General features: G+C 44.7%; 1 protein-coding gene across 4 annotated transcripts in view; it reads left to right on the top strand.

Annotated features, from left to right (window-relative positions):
- LOC124043663 (RNA-binding motif, single-stranded-interacting protein 3-like) overlaps positions 1–22,345 on the top strand; it is a 335,167-nt gene that overhangs the window by 287,968 nt on the left and 24,854 nt on the right. For all 4 annotated transcript variants that reach the window (XM_046362469.1, XM_046362468.1, XM_046362470.1 and 1 more), the window contains 3 exons: positions 6,811–6,917; positions 15,485–15,528; positions 20,872–20,968. In XM_046362469.1, coding sequence (XP_046218425.1) covers positions 6,811–6,917; positions 15,485–15,528; positions 20,872–20,968 — 248 coding nt within the window. The remainder of the gene's footprint in view (positions 1–6,810; positions 6,918–15,484; positions 15,529–20,871; positions 20,969–22,345) is intronic.

Raw genomic sequence — 22,345 nt, 5'->3', positions numbered from 1 at the left:
TTAGGCCTACTTTGCTAGAACATGCTCAAGGATAACCATACTGTAGGACTACTTTCCTACCTGAATCCTATTATAACTTTTTGTTCCTAATTTAACCCATTAAATTATAGTTTGTTGTAATTTGTTTCAGTAAAATATAACATTATTTGCACCATTTTTATTGATCGTAAACAACAGTTCTATTTTTTGGTTCTATTCACCACCACAATATGGGAACACCAAGTTCATTTGCAGTATCACCACCAGTACAGTACACTTTTTTCAACAAAATACTCAAGTTATTTAATTTGATTCTTATTCATTCAACTGCTTGTCTTTGAATTAGACATTATAATATGACGTACTATACTGCATAAAATGTTATAATAACACACAGTTTTGGGGGATTTTCCCGGGATTCACAGCATCTTTACATTGCTTGCTATGCAAATTAAACGCAGAAGGAAAATACATTTGTAGGTACAGCTATTGTTGTTGCAGTTGACACTACGTTTAATATGTGTTGCAGATGCACCAGATTCTATCCTATGGCTTTGTAAATCTGATAGGATTTTCTTTTGGATCCTATAGGATTTTTGTTTTACCAGGGTAGCACTCATGCAAGTCTTTACTGCACCTCTGAAATGTCGGGTGTATGAACCTACTGGCTGGGCCAACGGCAGCTCCGTTTTTAGTGTGCTGTGAGTGTGAGTTAGTGTAACAGTTTAAGACGTGGACGTGTGACATCCCCATGTCAACAGGCAAGCAACTAAGCGCTTTCTACTTTTTGGGACCGAAAAACTCCTATCCACTTAACTTTCCAGCTGCTTCACCTGCAGTATGACTATACTAATACATCCACAGTCTTATTCAAAGCATCGATACACTATGATATACTCTATGATATACTGCTGTATCTTAACGCCATGCTAAGCTAGTAAGCTTAACGACACTTCGTCTTCACACACAGCCTTTGTCTGAGTGCGTCTATTTATCTAGTCCGAAGGTGGTCTTTGTCAGTGTCCAACCCTCTCATATATCTCAAGCTGGTCATCATCATCCATTACTGATATATCATGTACCGAAACCAGACAGACCTGAGACCTGGGGGCCATGATGCAGTACAGCATCTGCCCAACATCCATCAGCTTTGTTTATTTCTCTCAAATCTGTCCTGAGACCAGTCTGTCTGCTCTTCAGCCATGCAGAGAGAAAGAGAGGGAGATGGGACTACTACATTACATTACTCTTGTTAAGTGTGCAACAGCTCATTGATCAGCCCCTACCACCTCTCTGCATTGAGAGGGTCCTTTCCCGTAATCCATAATAACATCTCAGACCAGGACGGCTTGGCGGCGTAACACATGAGCCCCCTATGGAAAACGCTGGGGGCGATCAATATCCATACACTGTGTAACCATATTGGCTCAGAGAGAGGGAGAGAGCTTTGTTGACATCCTCGTCCTCCTCCCCGTCTAAAATATGGATCAGGAAAAATGGACCCCTCTCTCTCTCTCTCTCTCTCTCTCTAGCTGCATCCGCTTATCAGGATATGTCATTGAGTCGAGCGCTGAGCGCTGCCCGTCGCAGCTGTCAGTGAAAAGGCCGACAGAAAAGTCCGTTGTTGTGAGCATTCTTGACGCAGAGCTGTCAAATCCCTACCCTTTGAGAGGGGCCGCCGCTTCTTCTACCGGGCTGGTGAGCCGTCTGTGTCTAGCCCACGAGGTGGGGGGAGTGGTGAAGAGGAGGGGTTTGGCTGGTGGGGGCTTATGTTAACCTCTACATATGAGGGATATTGTCTGGTCGCTTATTTATGCTCTGCCGCTTCCCTCCACATCCCCACTATTCAACCAGATTGTCTCTTGGTGTCCAGACTGAGTAGGGATTTTCTCCCTCTTTGTAGACTTATTACTCAGACAGACATCTTTGTCTCTCTGTCTGCCTTTCCATTTCTCTTTGTCTCTCTCTTACTTTCTGTCTTTCTTTTCTCTGTCTCTTGACAAAATGATGGTGATTCATTCAACTCTCCCTGAAATCAATAGGTCAACCATTCTGATCCTAATTAGGCCATTTTTAAATAATCTATTAGAAATTCTTCCGAGCAAGGAGGAAGTAACATGAAGCAGAATTCTAATGAAGCCTCATTCTGGAGTTATATTGTCTTTCATGTATACGAATAAGCAGTAATAGTAAAGGCAGTAATCAGAACTGGGGCGGCACACAATTGGCCCAACGTCGTCTTTATGGCGGGCTGGGTGCCTGCAAGCTGACTCCGGTTGTCAGTTGCACAGTGTTTCCTCCGACACATCGGTGCGGTTGGCTTCCGGGTTAAGAAGCAGCACAGCTTTGAGGGTCATGTTTTTGAATGACGCATGACGAACTTCGCCTCTCCCGAGCCCGTTGGGGAGTGGCAGCGATGAGACAAGATAGTAGTTACGAACTGGGGAGAAAAAGAGGGAGTTGTTGAACTGTAGAGTTGTCTTTTAATGAATCCTATTCTGTGAACTGCACATAATGTTGTGGAGAGATGAATAGTCCTCTATCCATTTATCATTGACAGTGCTGTACCCGCACAGTACAAGGCCATGCTGGTTTGACTCAAAGCTGCCTCCTCCCTCTGCATTTGCCTTGAGAGAGGCCCCTTTTGTAACTTGCTTGATGGTTTAAAGCTGCTTGATTCAATGGGCCCCCACCCTGACACAGTTCTGGGCATTCCTGCATTGATTCTGCCATTCAGACTGCCAGATGTACAGTTCAACATGCTTCTGAGGAATAACAGGGAGAATGGAGGACGGACGTGTAGCATACTGAATTGATATTCACAAAAGATTATTTTAAAGCCAATAAGAATGTTGTTTTTGGTTTAAAGATGCCGGTCCATAAAAAAAGCAGTTAATGTTTTACGGAACTGAAGCGTAAGATGTTGGAAGTAGCTTAAGCTTTCATTGTAACAGTTCTGACAGATTTTCTGCACACTGTACATTCACTGTGATATGGAATACTGAAGAGTTTTGGTCACACTGCTCTGTTTGAACCAAGAGTCTAGTCCTGAACTGGATCAGGGGTTAGAGTTGAATGATCAATTCAGTACCAGTCAAAAGTTTGGTTGCAGCAATTCGACCACAAAGGCCTGATTCAATCAGTCTCCTCTAAACAGTTGATGTTGAGATGTGTCTGTTACTTGAACTCTGAAGCATTTATTTGGGCTGAAATTCTGAGGTTGGTAACTCTAATGAACTTATCCTCTGCAGCAGAGGTAACTCTGGGTATTCCTTTCCCGTGGCGGTCCTCATGAAAGCCAGTTTCATCATAGCGCTTGATGGTTTTTGCGACTGCACTTGAAGAACATTCAAAGTTCTTGGAATGTTCCACAATGACTGACCTTCATGTCATATAGTAATGATTGACTGCCGTTTCGCTTTGCCTATGTGAGTTGTTCTTGCAATAATCTGGACTTGGTTTTTTACCAAAAAAGGCTATCTTCTGTGTACCACCCCTACCTTGTCACAACACAACCGATTGGCTCAAATGCATTAAGAAGGAAAGAAATTCCACAAATTAACTTTTAACAAGGCACACCTGTTAATTGAAATGAATTCCAGGTGACTACCTCATGGAGCTGGTTGAGAGAATGCCATCAGTATGCAAAGCTGTCATCAAGGCAAAGGGTGGCTACTTTGAAGAATCTCAAATATAATATATATTTTGATTTGTTTAACACTTTTTTGGTTACTACATGATTCCATATTTGTTATTTCATAGTTGTGATGTCTTCACTCTTATTCTACAATGTAGAAAATAATATGAGTAGGTGTGCCCAAACTTTTGACTGGTACTGTAAATACTTAGAGTCCTTTCCTGCAGTCAATGACCAAAAGCGCCCTTTTTGGTTTCATGGATGGAAGTTTATTAATATTTTTCATAATGAATAACGTTACGAACATCCGGTGCTTCTATGTCGAACAGTTTTGATATATTTAGGTTTTCCGTGATGTGTAATATTGGGATGCAAACTCAAAATTGAATACATTTCCACTCTATTTCTGACATGGTACAGGTGTCTTCTTTTTGTTAAGCCCATAACCATGTGTGTGAGGTGAATGCTTTTGTTTCAAAGTAGATTTGTTTAAGACCACCAGGAATTTCTCTGTGACCCTGATTTAGTCCACTGCATTAAAAGGTTAAGGAGTAGGAAACCAGGGTGTCTGATGTAAACGAAGCAGAGTAGCATTGGTGTGAATATGTGCCGGCCTCCAAGCTAGTGAGGTCATTTCTAATCCAGCCACTTGACTCCAGGTGAAATGTTTCCTCCATTGCTGCTCATGCTTTTTGCAGTGCTGGCAACCTAATGTGTGTGTGTGTGAGAGAGAGAGAGAGAGAGAGAGAGAGAGAGAGAGGAGGGGGGTTGTGTTTCTCAATTCTGTTGACCCGTTGCTATGACGGCGCACATAAAGAACAATTAAGCGTTCTTGTAGAGTGCCTTGTTAGCGTCAATTGTTGACTTGGACCAATTTATTTTCCTCTTTCCATTTTTTGTTGTCATTATGTAGTGCTAAATTGGTAGATGCAGGATTTTTTGGGGTCTCAGAATTGCACACATTGACTGAGGTGGCGGCCAATTTAAGCGTTGTAGCCATAAGCCAGTAAAGCCACAATGTGGGCAGCCTCCTGTAGGTCTTTATGCACTTTTCTGTTTCATTTTCCGCATCGGGTAGACAAGGAGGGGCTGAAGATTTTGGCCTTGATTTTTCAACAAATTGGCCGTTGGGCTCTGGGATCTGGAGGGACCTGGAGGCCTGCTCATGGGACGTCAGCGTTGCAGCATATCGGATACACTACATTAGCCAGACTGCTAATTACCTCCCTGAGAGGACGGTCGGAGAGAGTTTTCGGAAGCTTTGTCCCAGCAACATCTCCACCCCTGTGGGTTGAAGTCTCAAGAGTTTGTTCCCCGAATCCCCTGTTCTTTTGCACCTTTTCCTCCCTCGTCCACTTTTCACTCGCTTCATGTAATAGGCAAACAAATAATACCTCTGTGTGTGTGTTAGTCTGCTGCATCATCATTTGACCTAGGTTACAGTGAGGAAGCTGGTGGAGGGGAGGACCATTGTAATGGTCGAAATGGAACAAAGGGAACCTTCCACTGGAAGGGTCACTGTCATGTTCCTCTGTTGCATAGGGTGCTCATATTAGGACAGCCACTGTCTCGTCAGTAATTGGGTCAGTCTCAACCGAGACTGTCCTGATATGGACACTGTAGTTGCTCTCGTTCACATGGTGTTGTTGGCCTTGTCCTCAGTGTACTGAATTGCCTCCAGTGTACAGGGACTTTATTGTTGAGTCCCAAACATCTGGGGAATTGAGATTAAAGGATCAATGAAGCTCCTGTCTATGTCAAATTCGGGAGTGGGAGCTGAAAGGTCACTTCCTCACTGTCCAGCATCTCACGCCACGGACGACACCTGCGTCGGTGTCGTCAGGACGCCTCTAATGCGTACACGATGACAGGTCGCCCCGTCTGCCCGTCCACGCGGCTTGGCAGCTGCAGGTGCAGGGAACAGCGTTTGAACAAGGCTGGCTCACGTCGGCCCACAGCGCAGCCCTTGCGATTGATCCTTCAGCTGGCTTACTCTACTTCTCTCTCTCTCTCTCCCTCTCATCTCTACAGTTCCCTTCTACACAGAGATACCGATCTCGCTGACACGCACAAAGAAAACTAAAAGGGGACGGACACACTGAAGCCCTCCCGATCCCCGGCCAAAAAGAGCCACCCGTTTCTCACGAGTAACCGCTCAAGAAGGGCTTTTTCTTCTGTTTTTCTTTCTTCCCCTCCTTTCATTCCAGCCCTCAGTGGCTCTGTCTTTCCTCAGAAGGTGTTTTATCATCGTCTGAAGGGAACCTGCTTCAGAAGTAGTGTGAGAATATGGCCTTTTAGAGAATTGTCTCTAAGAACTTACGTGTCACACAGGAAACACAACATAACTTGTTATCGCAATTATATCTTGGTGCTCCTGCGATTATCTCGATAAGGGTTTATATGTAGGAGTTGAGATCCCATGAACCGTCAATTGATAAACCGCAATTAGCTCATCTTAGTCCTTTTCCTCCTCTTGTGTGTGAGTATAGTCCATTCATCTTTTGTGGCTACTTCCTGGGTGAATGTGTGGGATCTGATATTAAATAACAAAGGTGATGAATGGCTATGTTACCCCATGTAATATTTCTCCCTAAGTGACTGACAATGTTTCTGTCCATTCCCATTTCCTGACTGTCGCAGCTGGCGCGAGCACATGGATAGACTGCCTCCTGTGGTCACTCAGAGAACAACACGTCCTAACATTCTCACCCAAACACTTTTATGTTTGTAGCCCGATGAGAAGCCTTGCTGGTTGCAGAGTGGGGGGAAAAATCATTGAGATGAAAAGTCGAACAGAAAAGCTGTTCTATAAAAATAGGGGGGATTGTATAGGAGGGAACGAGAAATGCCTTACAGAAATTAGCTTTGGCTGACAGAGTTCCCGAAACATTACCGTCTCTAAGCAATTTACGAGAGCGATTACTCTGATTATTATTTCAACAATACCCAGCTATGCTCTTTCAAGGGCTGCCAGTGGGGCTGTGGCTGGGGGAATGAATGGCCTTGCCAAGACTGAGCGTCTGGGAGTTTCACAAGGCACTCCACGGGAGGGAGGGAGGGAGGGAGCGAGGGAGGGGGCAGAAAAAAGAAAGGGAGACACACTTCAAAGGGGCTCTCGGGTTCTTCATAAGGGTCACTGTTTTAGTCGTTAATTTCTGTTTTTACTAACCCCTTCCCTCTCTATCTCTCTGCAGCCCCCAACGAGCCTTTGCTGTGCAAATTCGCAGACGGAGGGCAGAAGAAACGCCAGAGCCAGAGCAAGTACCCACAGAACGGGCGGCCGTGGCACAGGGAAGGCGAGGTAAGGCACTGACTCATCACAGCTGCCATTTTGGTTCCACAGGTACAGCCATCCGGCAGTTTCCATTAACCCTGCATTACATACCACCTACTCATGGCACTGGAAAGACGTTTGGCTCAAAGGCAGGCATTTAACCACTGAGGTAATGGAAGTCTTTATAAGGGGTAATTTAGGTCCATGTAAAACTGGCAGTGAAAAAAGGTTGAAAAAAGCACTTTCACTATTGATTCAAACCTTTCAAAAGAAGAGTTGAAATATAAATTGCATTTCAAGGTTGTATGAATGCCCTCCCAAGACTGCCGAACATATAGGTGCTCCACCCATGGTTCATAGTAGTTTGGACCTAGAAATTGGATACCTAACATGTTCCGCAGTAGCAACCTGCAACGGGAAGGGCAGTCGGAGGGTTTTTCATGCGGGTCTACACACTACGGAGAATATGAACTTGCAGGGGCTGACAGTTGTGCTGAAGCTGCAAGGTAGAAAGGAAAGAACAAGATATAGGCTCTCTGTGGAGATGGGCCTGACTGTGTGTCTTTCAGGAGACAACATACCCTCCAGTTTGTCTGCTATGTTGGTTGTGTGTGTAATGGTTGTGTGTAATATACTGTGTGTGTGCGAGTGTGCGTGTCCATCACAGACTCAGCAGACCAAACGCAGAGCCCAGTGAGGCCTGTTTGCCCTAACACCATGTTGCTACAGAGCCTCACACACTGACAGGGTTAGCTGGCTACACTTGACGCGAGGTGAGAGGGGTGTGTGTGTGCAGCATCTGGAAAGAGGAGGAGAGAAGAAAGGAGAAAAGAAGAGAGGCATCACGAGAATAGACGGAATACACCAAAACACTGGCTCTCGCTCATCTTCCCTCTCCTCCCCACACAGCGTGCTGATGAAATCTGCTGCCGTCCTTAGATTAAAAGGCTCGCCTCTCGCCCAACTACATCTCGCGTGCAGATTAACGACATGGTTTGTGTTTTTATCTCCGTAAAAGGCCCTCCCATGGCCTCAGGCTCAACAGCTAGGAAGAGTCTTGCATCCCAAACCTCCCTCCCTCCCCCCCACTCCTTGCTTCCCATTACTCTGGTTAAGGACATGAGTGAGAGGCTGTTGGAGGCTTGTGCTGGTGTTGTTGGGGCCTTTGTGTGTTCGTTCATGTGTGTGCGCGCACGTTTGTTTGTGTGTGTGTGTGTGCTTGCGTGTCAATGGGGCCCACCACAGTCATTGATCAGCAGCACAGCCAGCGCTGGGAGGTCGGTTTCATATGTGAGTCTGTTTATCAGACACTCTCCAATCCTTCACCAGGGGCCTCCCGTTCTGTGGCCAGACGAAGAGGGCCTCCCGTTCTGTGGCCAGACGAAGAGGGCCTCCCGTTCTGTGGCCAGACGAAGAGGGCCTCCCGTTCTGTGGCCAGACGAAGAGGGCCTCCCGTTCTGTGGCCAGACGAAGAGGGCCTCCCGTTCTGTGGCCAGACGAAGAGGGCCTCCGTTCTGTGGCCAGACGAAGAGGGCCTCCCGTTCTGTGGCCAGACGAAGAGGGCCTCTGTGGCCAGTTCTGTTCTGGCCAGACGAAGAGGGCCTCCCGTTCTGTGGCCAGACGAAGAGGGCCTCCCGTTCTGTGGCCAGACGAAGAGGGCCTCCCGTTCTGTGGCCAGACGAAGAGGGCCTCCCGTTCTGTGGCCAGACGAAGAGGGCCTCCCGTTCTGTGGCCAGACGAAGAGGGCCTCCCGTTCTGTGGCCAGACGAAGAGGGCCTCCCGTTCTGTGGCCAGACGAAGAGGGCCTCCGTTCTGTTCTGTGGCCAGACGAAGAGGGCCTCCCGTTCTCTGTGGCCCGTTCTGTGGAAGAGGGCCTCCCGTTCTGTGGCCCGAAGAGGGCCTCCCGTTCTGTGGCCAGACGAAGAGGGCCTCCCGTTCTGTGGCCAGACGAAGAGGGCCCCTCGGAGCACGCCATTTGCTACGTTCTCCATTGAACCGCTTTTGAAGTCAGCCAAATTCCCAGAACACACCAGGGGTCTAATGGAGCAGCAAACAACCACATTGTAGAGTGATTAGTCAGTCGTTGAAAAGGGGTCAGAAGTCAAATGGAGGTTTCTTCTAAGTGACTATGAGGCATGCAAACACTCTCTCAAACATGCGTTACACCTTACGAACGATGGGGTCTTACACACACAGGCAAAACACACACGCAAAGTCACCTGGGTTTAAGCACACGTACGTCGTCTGAGTCACGCATGCTCACACGGACACGGGCACACACAACATACACTCATACGCACACACCATAAATCGTTAACACACACACACACACACACAACATCACACTAGCTCAAGTGCTTTCTCTTTGGGGAAAGTGTTAATGGCAAAACAACCCAGTTCTCCTCTGTGTGAAAGGAAGCCTGACTGATGTTTTTGGGGAGAGGGTGTGTGTGTGTCTGTGTGTGCGTGTATGTGTGTATTTGTGACCTACAGCCGGACACCAAGTCCAGTACAGGTGTCCTTCCAGCTGCCAGAGGGGCCGACTTTCTCTCCTTCACGTACTGTCACTTTCTCTCCCTCACGTACTGTCACTTTCTCTCCCTCACGTATTGTCACTTTCTCTCCCTCACGTATTGTCACTTTCTCTCCCTCACGTACTGTCACTTTCTCTCCTTCACGTACTGTCACTTTCTCTCCCTCACGTACTGTCACTTTCTCTCCCTCACGTACTGTCACTTTCTCTCCCTCACGTACTGTCACTTTCTCTCCCTCACGTACTGTCACTTTCTCTCCCTCACGTACTGTCACTTTCTCTCCCTCACGTACTGTCACTTTCTCTCCCTCACGTACTGTCACTTTCTCTCCCTCACGTACTGTAATTTTCACTCCCTCACGTACTGTCACTTTCACTCCCTCACGTACTGTCACTTTCACTCCCTCACGTACTGTCACTTTCACTCCCTCACGTACTGTCACTTTCACTCCCTCACGTACTGTCACTTTCTCTCCCTCACATGCTCCAACTTCCTCTCCAAGACACATACTGTCCCTTTCTCTCCCTCACATGCTCCAACTTCCTCTCCAAGACACATACTGTCCCTTTCTCTCCCTCACATGCTCCAACTTCCTCTCCAAGACACATACTGTCCCGTTCTCTCCCTCACATGCTCCAACTTCCTCTCCAAGACACATACTCTCACTTTCTCTCCCACATATACTCTCTTTCTCACATACTCAAATGTTCTCTCGTACATTTATTTGTCTTTCCCACACGTACTCAGACACATATTCTTTCTCACATACACTCTTTTCTTCTTCTCTCTCCTCCTCATCTCACGTTCTTTTCCCTGACACACACATTTCCTTGCTCTTTCTCTCTCTCTCTTTGTACCGGACACGCCAACAGCATGCGTAATCAGTCACGGCGATGCAGCCGACCCTTATGGGGGACTGTCTGTGTGAGCCAGGCAGCCATGGTGTGGAATTCATTAACACATGGAAGTAAGGGCACCACGCATGGGACTTATCAGCCTCACCAGACAGCTGGCCATGTCTGGGATGGCCATTATCACGTACAGTGCCTTCAGAAAGTATTCATGCCCTTTGACTTAATCCACGTTTTGTTGCGTTACAGCCTGAATTCAGAATGTATTAAATATATGTTGTTGTTTTTTCTCACCCGTTTACACAGGATATCCTGTAATGACAAAGTGAAAACATGTTTTTAGAAAGTTTTGCAAATGTATTGAGATGAAATACAGCAATATCTCATTTACATAAGGTATCACAACCCCTAAGGCATTACATGTTTCAACCACCTTTTGGCAGTGATTACAGCTGTGGGTCTTTCTGGGTAAGTCTCGAAGAGCTTTACACACCCGGATTGTACAATATTCTTTATAAAATTCTTCAAGCTCTGTCAAGTTGGCTGTTGATCATTGCTTGACAGCCATTTTCAAGTCTGGCCATAGATTTTCGAGCGGATTTAAGTCTAAACTGTAACTAGGCCACTCAGGAACATTCAATGTCGTCTTGGTAAGCAGCTCCAGTGTATATTTGGCCTTGTCTTTTAGGTTCTTGTCCTACTGAAAGGTGAATTTGTCTCCCAGTGTCTGTTGGAAAAGCAGGCTGAGCCAGGTTTTCCTCTAGGATTTTGCCTCTTCTTAGCTCTGTTCCGTTTATTTTTATCCTACAAAAAAAACCTCCCTAGTCCTTGCCCTTCACAAGCATATCCATAACATCCACAACTATGCTTGAAAATATGAAGAGTTGTAGTCAGTGATGTGTTGGATTTGCTCCAAGCAATAACGCTTTGTATTCAGGACATACATTTCATTTCTTCTTCTTTTTACCCATCTACCAATAGGTGCCCTTCCTGGTTGTTGTGGTTGAATCTGTGTTTGAAATTCACTGCTCTACTGAGGGACCGTACAGATTATTTCATGTGTGAGGTACAGAGATTAGGTAGTCATTCAAAAAATCATGTTACACACTATTATTGCACACAGAGGGAGTCCATGCAACGTGTTATGTGACTTCTCCTGAGGCTTTTTTCAACAATAACAAAAGAGTAGAATACTTATTTCTAAAAACATCTACATTTCTAAATTCAGTCTGTAACACAACAAAATGTGGAAAAAGTCTAGGGGTGTGAATACTTTGTGATGGCACACAAATATAAACACATACACACACTGAAGCACATGCACAGATGCAGACACATAGACCTGGACATGCAGACAGATGCAGACACATAGACCTGGGCATGCAGACAGATGCAGACACATAGACCTGGGCATGCAGACAGATGCAGACACATAGACCTGGGCATGCAGACAGATGCAGACACATAGACCTGGGCATGCAGACAGATGCAGACACATAGACCTGGGCATGCAGACAGATGCAGACACATTGACCTGGGCATGCAGACAGATGCAGACACATAGACCTGGGCATGCAGACAGATGCAGACACAGACCTGGGCATGCAGACAGATGCAGACACATAGACCTAGGCTTGCAGACAGATGCAGACACATAGACCTGGGCATGCAGACACATAGACCTGGGCATGCAGACAGATATAGACCTAGGCTTGCAGACAGATGCAGACACATAGACCTGGGCATGCAGACAGATGCAGACACATAGACCTGGGCATGCAGACAGATGCAGACACATAGACCTGGGCATGCAGACAGATACAGACACATAGACCTGGGAATGCAGCCAGATGCAGACACATAGACCTGGGCATGCAGACAGATGCAGACACATAGACCTGGGCATGCAGACAGATACAGACACATAGACCTGGGAATGCAGCCAGATGCAGACACATAGACCTGGGCATGCAGACAGAGGCAGACGCATACACACAGACATGAACATATAGACTCAGGCACACAGTGAACCATGCAGTGCATTACATACCGTGATGCACATGCAGATGCATACACTCAGACTAGGGTTGAATGGCGGGAACCAAGATTTACTGGGATTTACCACCCAAAACCACTCTCTTTTCCCGGGATGAAAAACTGCCAGAAACCCTTAAATTACAATAAATGATATATATGAACAGCATGGTGTGAAATGGAACTGTTAAATGATATGCAATGTCTAAATCTGGCTTCTCTGCGGCCTCTGCGTGATGAATTATCAACGCTCAGGGTGGGGACAAGACAGCCGTCTCAGTATGGAATCGCATGTTCTCTCCCTGCTTTATCATGGTTTGAACAATGTGTGTACTTCCAGTCCATATAGTACAGTATAATACAATACCGTACGGTAATACAGTTTACACTCAAATAGATTAGCCTACGAGTGCTAGTTTCGTTCATTTACCCAATAGAGCATATAAGTAGCTACATCTATCTTGTGTTTTGCTGTCATGTTTAATGTGCAGTAGAAGCCTATCATATACTGTATGTATTGGATAATGGCACAATAATTTGGTCTTTTTTGGGCTTGCGCACGTTAAATGTCTTAAATGTAGGGCTCATAAAATGTATTTAATGTATGGCTCATCAGGCTCCAGTAGCATCAGGCTTACATTTTTTATCAAAGCTCTAATCAAATCCAGACTAGAGGTCGTATGGCCGATTAATTAGGGCCGATTTAAAATTTTCATAACAATCAGAAATCGGTATTTTTGGGCGCCGATTTTGCCGATTTAAAATATATATATATATATATACATATTATACCTTTTATTTAACTAGGCAAGTCAGTTAAGAACAGTGGGTTAACTGCCTTGTTCAGGGGCAGAAAGACACCTCACATACTTTCACCTTGTCAGCTTGGGGGATCCAATCTTGCAACCTTACCGTTAACTTGCCCAACGCTCCAACCACCCGCCTGGCTCATTGCGAACTAATTTGCCAGAATTTTACGTAATTATGACATAACATTGAAAGTTGTGCAATGTAACAAGAATATTTAGATGCGACCCGTTAGATAAAATTCCGTATTTCACTGAAATAATAAACGTTTTATTTTCGAAATGATAGTTTCCAGATTTTACCATATTAATGACCAAAGGCACATATTTCTGTGTGTTATCCTGTTATAATTAAGTCTATAATCTGATAGAGCAGTCTGACTGAACGGTGCAGGCAGCAGCAGGCTCGTAAGCATTCATTCTAACAGCACTTTCGTGCCAGCAGCTCTTCGTGCCAGCAGCTTTTCGCAAGCCTATCAGCCTAATGGCTGGTGTAACCGATGTGAAATGGCTAGCTAGTTAGCGGGGTGCGCGCTAACAGCGTTTCAAACGTCTCTCGCTCTGAGACTTTGAGTAGTTGTTCCCCTTGCTCTGCAAGGGCCGCGGCTTTTGTGGAGCGATGGGTAACGCTGCTTCAAGTGTGGTTGTTGTCGATGTGTTCCTGGTTCGAGCCCAGGTAGGGGCGAGGAGAGGGACGGAAGCTATACTGTTACACTGGCAATACTACAGTGCCTATAAGAACATCCAATAGTCAAAGGTATATGAAATACAAATGGTATAGAGAGAATTAGTCCTATAATTCCTATAATAACTACAACCTAAAACCTCGGAATATTGAGTCTCATGTTAAAAGGAACCACCAACTTTCATATGTTCTCATGTTCATGTTCTAAGCATGGAACTCAAACGTTAGCTTTTTTACATGGCACATATTGCACTAAATAGATTTTTACTGATGTATTATATTAAGTTAAAATAAGTGTTCATTCAGTATTGTTGTAATTGTTATTATTTGGCCGATTAATCGTTATCGCCTTTTTTTGGTCCTCCAATAATCGGTATCGGCGTTGAAAAATCATAATCGGTCAACCTCTAATCCAGACATAAGTCTATTTATACGCTTTATAATGCTTTGAATGACACTTTTGGCGGGAAATACCGGGTTACCCGGGAGAAAAATGATTTATTCTCAGGATGGAACATTTGTAAAATACTGGGAAAATATTCAACCCTAACTCAGACACATACCAGTACACAGACTCCCTGTCAGTGGAACATACATGCACATATACTGAACAAACATATAAACACAACATGAAAAGTGTTGGTCCCATGTTTCATGAGCTGAAATTAAAGCTTAATTCTCTCAAATTTGTTTACAATCCTGTTACTGAGCATTTCTCCTTTGCCAATATAATCTAGCCACTTGTCATGTGTGGCATATCAAGAAGCTCATTAAACAGCATGATCATTACACAGGTGCACATTGTGCTGGGGACAATAAAAGGCCACTCTAAAATGTGCAGTTCTGTCACAATGCCACAGATGTCTCAAGTTTTGAGGGAGCGTGCAATTGGCATGCTAACTGCAGGAATGTCCAACCGAGCTGTTGCCAGATATATATCATTATCTCTAATATTATTCTGACATTTCATGTTCTTAAAATTAAGTCCTAACTGACCTATGACAGGGAATTTTTTACAAAATGTCAGGAATTGTGGAAAACTGAGTTTAAGTGTATTTGGCTAAGGTGTATGTAAACTTCCGACTTTAACTGTATATCTGTGCACATGCATACTATCAAAGGCAGACCCCCCCCCCCCAACACTCAAACATCTCTTAAATGCAAACACTCATACTCACACTCACGTGGGTGATGTCCATGTACACTGATCCCCCCCCCCCCCCCTAGTTCCTGAGGGTCATTCCTGCCTTTTAGCTCACAAAACTCTCCTGAAGGAATGAGGGAGTAAGAGGTATGGAGAGAAAGAGGTAGGGGAGAGAAAGACAGGGGGGGGGTGAGAGAGATGGGGACAGGGAGAGAGCTGGAAAGCGTGCTGATGAAATCTGCTGTCGTCAGCAGGTTCCAGTTAAAAGAAATGGGATTAGGCCTCCTCTGGGAGAGAGACTTCAGGAATGCAGATGACAGGTTGCAGGGAGAGAAAAGAGAGAGATGGGAACGAAACGAGAGAGGGTGAGAAAGAGGAAGAAATACAAGGACCTCACACACTTTCATGCATACACTCACTGTCATTCCTCTCTTCTTTCTCTCTGTCTCCACCTATCTCTCAAAACCTGTTCATTATGCTGACTTGAATTTGAAATTCAATGATTAACCTGTGATATGTCTCGTCTCTCTTGTGTTGCAGACTGGTATGCAGTTAACATATGATCCTGCTGCTATGCAGAATGGGTAAGAGTCAATCTATTTAAAGAATCTTTAAGAGATGCAGTGGTGATTGGTCTCAGGTGTTTGTCCGTGCGTGCCTACATGCTTTCATGCCTGGTTGCCTGCGTGTGTTCCTGTCCCTTTGTCTGTGACTCTGATTGTGTGTGTGTATGCGTGCCTTCCGTGTCAGTGTACTAAGGGGTGCCATGGAAATGAATGGCCTAACAAAGTGTTCTATTTTTCGCTATGTGCTGTAACAGGAAGGGGAGGAGAGCCTTGAGTTCCGTCCTATCTCAATGTGGCCTCAGTCTGTGACAGGAAGCTTCTCCCTCACTCCCTGCTTCCTGAATCACTTATCTCAATGACCCTGGAATAAGACTGGGTGAATGAATAGCATTTCTTTAGATACAGCACTGGTCATTTTAGGACCGTAACGGTACGCTGTAATTATGAGGCCCGACATCAACGTTTAAGTTAGAGGAAACATGGAGAATAGCACAGTGACCATTTAGTAGATTTGCAAGAGTGGTGTGTAGATACAGTAAATGGAGAATATACTGTATGATTGCAGTATGTTGAGATTACTTCAAGACTTCAAGACTAGTCAGTGACAATAGCTCTATGTCACTATCACTTTCCCGAGTCATAATGCAAGCCGAGATCTTACCGCTCAGTTTTTTTTGTGACATGACTTAAATAACATAAGTCTATGCCACATTAACCAATTAAAAACAGTTCTGAAGCAATGAGGTTTGTGCAGTAGGCTATAGGCCCAATACATTATCACTGCATATTGCCCTGCCAATGTTGGTATATGATCACACTGGTAATAGATCATTTGTTGTGTTACTTGTGAGGCACAGCTGAGTGAGCACAATCATTTGCTTATTTTTTCTTACTGGGCTGGTGGCCTGCATCTGATGGTCAGTCTGAGGGAGGGAGGGATCAGCGGTGAGGCTGCTTCTCACCCGACTCACCCTCCCTCTGCTCTCCCTCCCGACTCACCCTCCCTCTGCTCTCCCTCCCTCCGCTGAGAAATGGGGACACTGTAATGGTTTTCTTCATCTGAACGAGAGGCGGACCAAAGCGCAGCGTGGTGGTTATTCATGTTCTTTAATTTAGAAAGACACTACACATGACATAACAAACAAAAACAACAAACGTGAGAAAACCTAAAACAGTCCCATCTGGTGCAAACACAAAGACAGGAACAATCACCCACAAACACACAGTGACACCCAGGCTACCTAAGTATGATTCTCAATCAGAGACAACTAATGACACCTGCCTCTGATTGAGAACCATACTAGGCCGAAACATAGAAATACCCAAATCATAGAAAAACAAACATAGACTGCCCACCCAACTCACGCCCTGACCATACTAACTAAATACAAAACACAGGAAATAAAGGTCAGAACGTGACAGACACAGTCTTCCAGCTGATGGCGAAACTCACACTTATTGTGTTATTTCTGCCTCATGCACCAATTCATGTTCACAAGCCGCTAATAATAACCAAAAGTATGTGAACACCCACTCGTCGAACATCACATTCCAAAATCATGTTTCATTAATATGTAGTTGGTCCCCCTTTTCTGCTATAACAGCCACATCTGTGAAGGCTTTCCACTAGATGTAGGAACATTGCTGCGAGGACATGCTTCCATTCAGTCACGAGCGTTAGTGAGGTCGGGCACTGATATTAAGCGATTAGGCCTGGCTCGCAGTCGGCGTTCCAATTCATCCCAAAGGTGTTTGATGGGGTTGAGGTTAGGGCTCTGTGCATGCCAGTCAAGTTCTTCCACACTGATCTTGACAAAACATTTCTGTATGGACCTTGCTTTGCGTATGAGGGCATTGTCATGCTGAAACAGGAAAGGGCCTTCCCCAAACTGTTGCCCAAAAAGTTGGATGCACACAATTGTCTAGAATGTCATTGTATTCTGTAGCGTTAAGATTTCCCTTCACCGAAACTAAGGGGCCTAGCCCGAACCATGAAAAACAACCCCAGACCATTATTCCTCCTCCGCCAAACTTTACAGTTGGCACTATGCATTGGAGCAGGTAGCGTTCTCTTGGCATCCGCCAAACCCAGATTCGTCTGTCGGACTGCCAGACGGTGAAACGTGATTCATCACTCCAGAGACCACTTTTCCACTGCTCCAGAGTCCAATGGCGGCGAGCTTGGCCATGGAAACCCACTCCAGACAAACAGTTATTGTGCTGACGTTGCTTCCAGAGGCAGTTTGGAACTTGGTAGTGGATGTTGCAACCGAGGACAGATTATTTTTACGCGCTACATGCTTCAGCACTCGGCAGTCCCGTTCTGTGAGCTTTTGTGGCCTACCACTTCGCAGAGCAGTTGTTGCTCCTAGACCTTTCCACTTCACAATAGCAGCACTTACAGTTGACCGGGGCAGCCCTAGCAGGGCAGAAATTTGACGAACTGACTTGTTGGATAGGTGGAATCCAATGACGGTGCCATCTATATAATGTTTGTCTATGGAGATTGAATGGCGCTGTGCTAAATTTTATACACCTGTCAGCAAAGGGTGTGGCTGAAGCACAGGAAAAGTGTTTGTCTGCACTGGGCCTTTTAAAGCCTGTATTTCCTTGGCATTTTCAGACAAATATTAACGGCTGGAGAAACAACACACCAACATGTTTCGTGAAGTCATGTTTTTTTTATTCCACCTCTAGTTCAAGTCATTGTTAGTAATTTTAATCCAATATTTCAACGCATAAAATTAATTCAGGAATAGTGTTGAAGATAGCAATACAGAATCTACTGTAAGTAAGGCGTTTCAATTTTATAATTACAGTACCAGACAAAAGTTTGGACACAGCTACTCATTCCAGGGTTTGTTTTTTTCCTTTTTCTACATTGTAAAATAATAATGAAGACATCAAAATTCTGAAATAATATATATGGAATCATGTAGTAACCAAAAAAGTATTCAACAAATCACAATATATATTATATTTGAGATTCTTCAAATTAGCCACCCTTTGCCTTGATGACTGCTTTGCGTACTATTGGCATTCTCTCAACCAGCTTCATGAGGCAGTCACCTGGAATGCATTTCAATTAACAGGTGTGCCTTGTTAAAAGTTAATTTGTGGAATTTCTTTCTTTCTTAATGTGTTTGAGCCAATCAGTTGTGTTGTGACAGGGTAGGGGTGGTTTACAGAAGTTAGCCCTATTTGGTAAAATAACAATTATGGCAAGAACAGCTCAAATAAGCAAAGAGAAGCAATAGTCCATCATTACTTTAAGACATGGTCAGTCAATCCGGAACATTTCAAGAACTTTGAAAGTTTCTTCAAGTGCAGTCACAAAAACCATCAAGCGCTATGATAAAACTGGCTCTCATGAGGACCGCCACAGGAAAGGAAGGTCCCAGAGTTACCTCTGCTGCAGACGATAAGTTCATTAGAGTTAATTGCACCTCATATTGCAGCCCAAATAAATGCTTCACGGAGTTCAAGTAACAGACACTTCTGTTCAGATAGGATTGTGTGAATTAGGCCTTCATAGTTGAATTGCTGCAAAGAAACCACTTCTAAAGTACACCATTAAGAAGAAGAGACTTGCTTGGGCCAAGAAACATGTGCAATGGACATTAGACCGGTGGAGATCTGTCCTTTTTTGGTTCCGACTGCTGTGTCTTTGTGAGACGCAGAATAGGTGAACGGATGATCTCCATATGTGCAGTTCCCACCGTGAAGCATGGAGGAGGTGTGATGATGTGGGGGTGCTTTGCTGGTGACACTGTCTGTGATTTATTTTAGAATTCAAGGCACACTTAACCAGCATGGCTACCACAGCATTCTGCAGCGATACGCCATCCCTACTGGTTTGCGCTTAGTGGGACTATCATTTGTTTTTCAACCCAACAATGACCCAAAGCACACCTCCAGGCTGTGTAAGAGTTATTTGACCAAGAAGGAGAGTGATGGTGCTGCATCAGATGACCTGGCCTCCACAATCACCCGACCTCAACCCAATTGAGATGGTTTGGGATTAGTTGGACTGCAGAGTGAAGGAAAAGCAGTGCTTAGCATATGTGGAATTCATTCAAGTCTGTTGGAAAAGCATTCCTCAAGAAGCTGGTTGAGAGAATGCCAAGAGTGGGCAAAGCTGTCATCAAGGCAAAGGGTGGCTACTTTGAAGAATCTAAAACATATATATTTATTTGTAATACTTTTTTTGGTTATTACCTGATTCCATGTGTTTTTTCATAGTTTTGTAGAGAATAGTAAAACTTAAGAAAAACCCTTGAATCATCAACTGTGTATCCAAACTTTTGACTAGTACTGTATATGTATCCTTTGTACAAAGCCCAAACATGATAGTTGTATCATAATATATAATTGTAATATATGCCATTTAGCAAACGCCTTTATCCAAAGAGACTTACATGTTACATAAGGGTACTTGGTCCCATGAATCGAACCCCATATTCTGCCGTTGTAAGCACCACGCTCTACCAACAGAGGAGTGGTATAACATTGCACTTAACCAGCGAGGGGATAAAAATGACACCCAGGGAGGTTAAAGTAGCCCGCCAGCTCTTTCCCCAAGAGCCAAACTCAACACTTTGGAATAGCCTTCTTTAAATGCATCGAGTTTTCCCAAACACTGTGGATTGAAGTCAGCCATCACCCTAAGCCAGCCAACATGGTATAGCCTTATTGCTCGGGGCGAAAACACAGGCGCACATTTTTTTATGCGACGACAAAGCTCCATTTTTTTGACCTGATAAAACCAGACTTTTCAATCGAGAAGCCATAAGACGCATCGTGAAAATTTTATGCGCCCCCACGAAACACAATATATTGCGTGGTGTTTGATTTGAGCAGGCAAAAGGATGAAACAAAACAATAAAGAGCTAGAACCACATGTCTGTGCGGCCCTCAAAGACTGACCATAGACGACTATGTGGGTGTGTTTATTGGTGTGCATGGATCAATGGACATAAAAGGTATTTTAGTAGAGAGAGTGTTATCTGTTGTATGGGTTCATTCCAGTCCTTATGTGGAGATGGACTGGCTCGAGGAATATGTGTGGAAAAGATTTCATATGGTTCAATTAGAGGTTAGTACATAAAAAGCCTAAGGCGGAAACACACAAAAATGTCCTCACATACTGGTGTCTATAAATGAATGTTAATTCCCAATCAGCTTTTGGAAACAGTAGTTCCCTAACCTATCATTTTAATTCAACCTTAATAGGCACTTAATAACCATGATCATCCTGATATTTCAATGCAAACAGTTGAAATGCATGGAGATCTATAGCGTCATCCAGTACCCAGGGTCTGACCTCCCTTTCACCTGCTCTGTTTCCTCTCTCCTCCTCAGGTTCTACACCTCGCCTTACAGTATCGCCACCAACCGCATGATCGCACAGACGTCCATCACGCCCTTCATCGCTGCTTCCCCCGTCTCCACATATCAGGTGAGTGGTGTACTGTAGTGTACCCAGAGGGAGATAACCGCAGGGCGGCTGGGGACTGGCTGGGAGATGGGCAAGCTGTGGGGCTGGAAAACAGCAAGAGGCTCTCGGAGATTCGTAACTTTGAAACTTTCCTCATTGGTTTGCCAACTACGCTGGGATGAAAACACAACAGACGGAAAGTCTCGACCGAAAAATGAGCAGGAAATAGACTGAGGGGGGGGGGGAGAGAAAAGCAACGCCCGTTAGGAATTAGAGTGTTGGGAAAAAACAAACAGTTTCTCCCTCGCTGTCCTGACCCTGTTGTGCTTTTCAAGCTTTTTCAAGCTGTCATACCTTTCATAGTAATTTTACATCCCTTTTTCCTGCTAACTGAATTCCACACTTTGCATCCCAGTTGATCCCTGGAACCATGTGAAACAGAGCGTTTCCATTTCTAAACACGCACAATTTCAAGCACCTCCAGATGTTTGACTGCAACAAGCAGAAGGGAAGAGACACTGTTCAGTTCACCTCCACTTTCCCCCGAGAGCACTCACTGTTTATCATTGAGGCTGATTAGAATGCAGAAAGAGGGAGAGCGACAGGGAGAGAGAGAGAGATGGAACGAGAGAGTGAGAGAGATGGAACGAGAGAGTGAGAGAGATGGAATGAGAGAGTGAGAGAGCAAGAAAGAGAGAGCACTAGAGAGAGAGCGATAGGGGGAGAGAGAGAGAGAGATAAAGACGGAGAAGGAAAGAGAGAGGGAAGGGGGTTGGTTGGTGAAGGTTGACTTGTCCGCCTTTCAGAAATGTCTGATTAAAACTCAGGTCCAGTGCTGGGGTGAGAAGTGGGCAGGAGCGCTGCGCTAATCCGCGTTCCGAAGGCTTCCCAAATTGATTTATCAAAAACAATGGCCTGTCTTTTGAGGAATATTAATCCTCACAGTTTCAATATTGGCCACGACCACTTCCTGATAATATTGCCCTTCAGCCAGGCAGCTACAGGCAAGGTGAGTCCTCCATCTTCTGCTCAAGTACAAAGAGTAGAGCAGGCAGGAAGCAAAGCATACGGTATGAGACAAAGGAATCACTTGTGGCCAAAATTATATGATTTCAGTTCTTTGTGATAGAAAATATGAAGCCTTTTGCACTTTTTTTATTGGCTACTATTACATATAATCTGCTCAGATGCAGATAATTTATTGTTTATTGAATTGTGTGTTTTACAATTGTATTTATTTACTGGAAATAACAAACAAACTAAAACGATGGCTAATTCGCCAAATGCCCATTGTAAACAGTTTTTCTTTGGACTGTTTGTCTTTGGACTGTGTACGCCGGGAAAACATCCTGATTACTTTGTCACGTGACAGTGGACAATCCATCCACTTCCTGGTCT

This window comes from Oncorhynchus gorbuscha, linkage group LG09, assembly GCF_021184085.1.
Source record: "Oncorhynchus gorbuscha isolate QuinsamMale2020 ecotype Even-year linkage group LG09, OgorEven_v1.0, whole genome shotgun sequence".
NCBI classification, from domain to species: Eukaryota; Metazoa; Chordata; class Actinopteri; order Salmoniformes; family Salmonidae; genus Oncorhynchus; species Oncorhynchus gorbuscha.
Note: the sequence above shows the minus strand (reverse complement) of the source record. Positions and strands in the feature narration are given on the sequence as shown.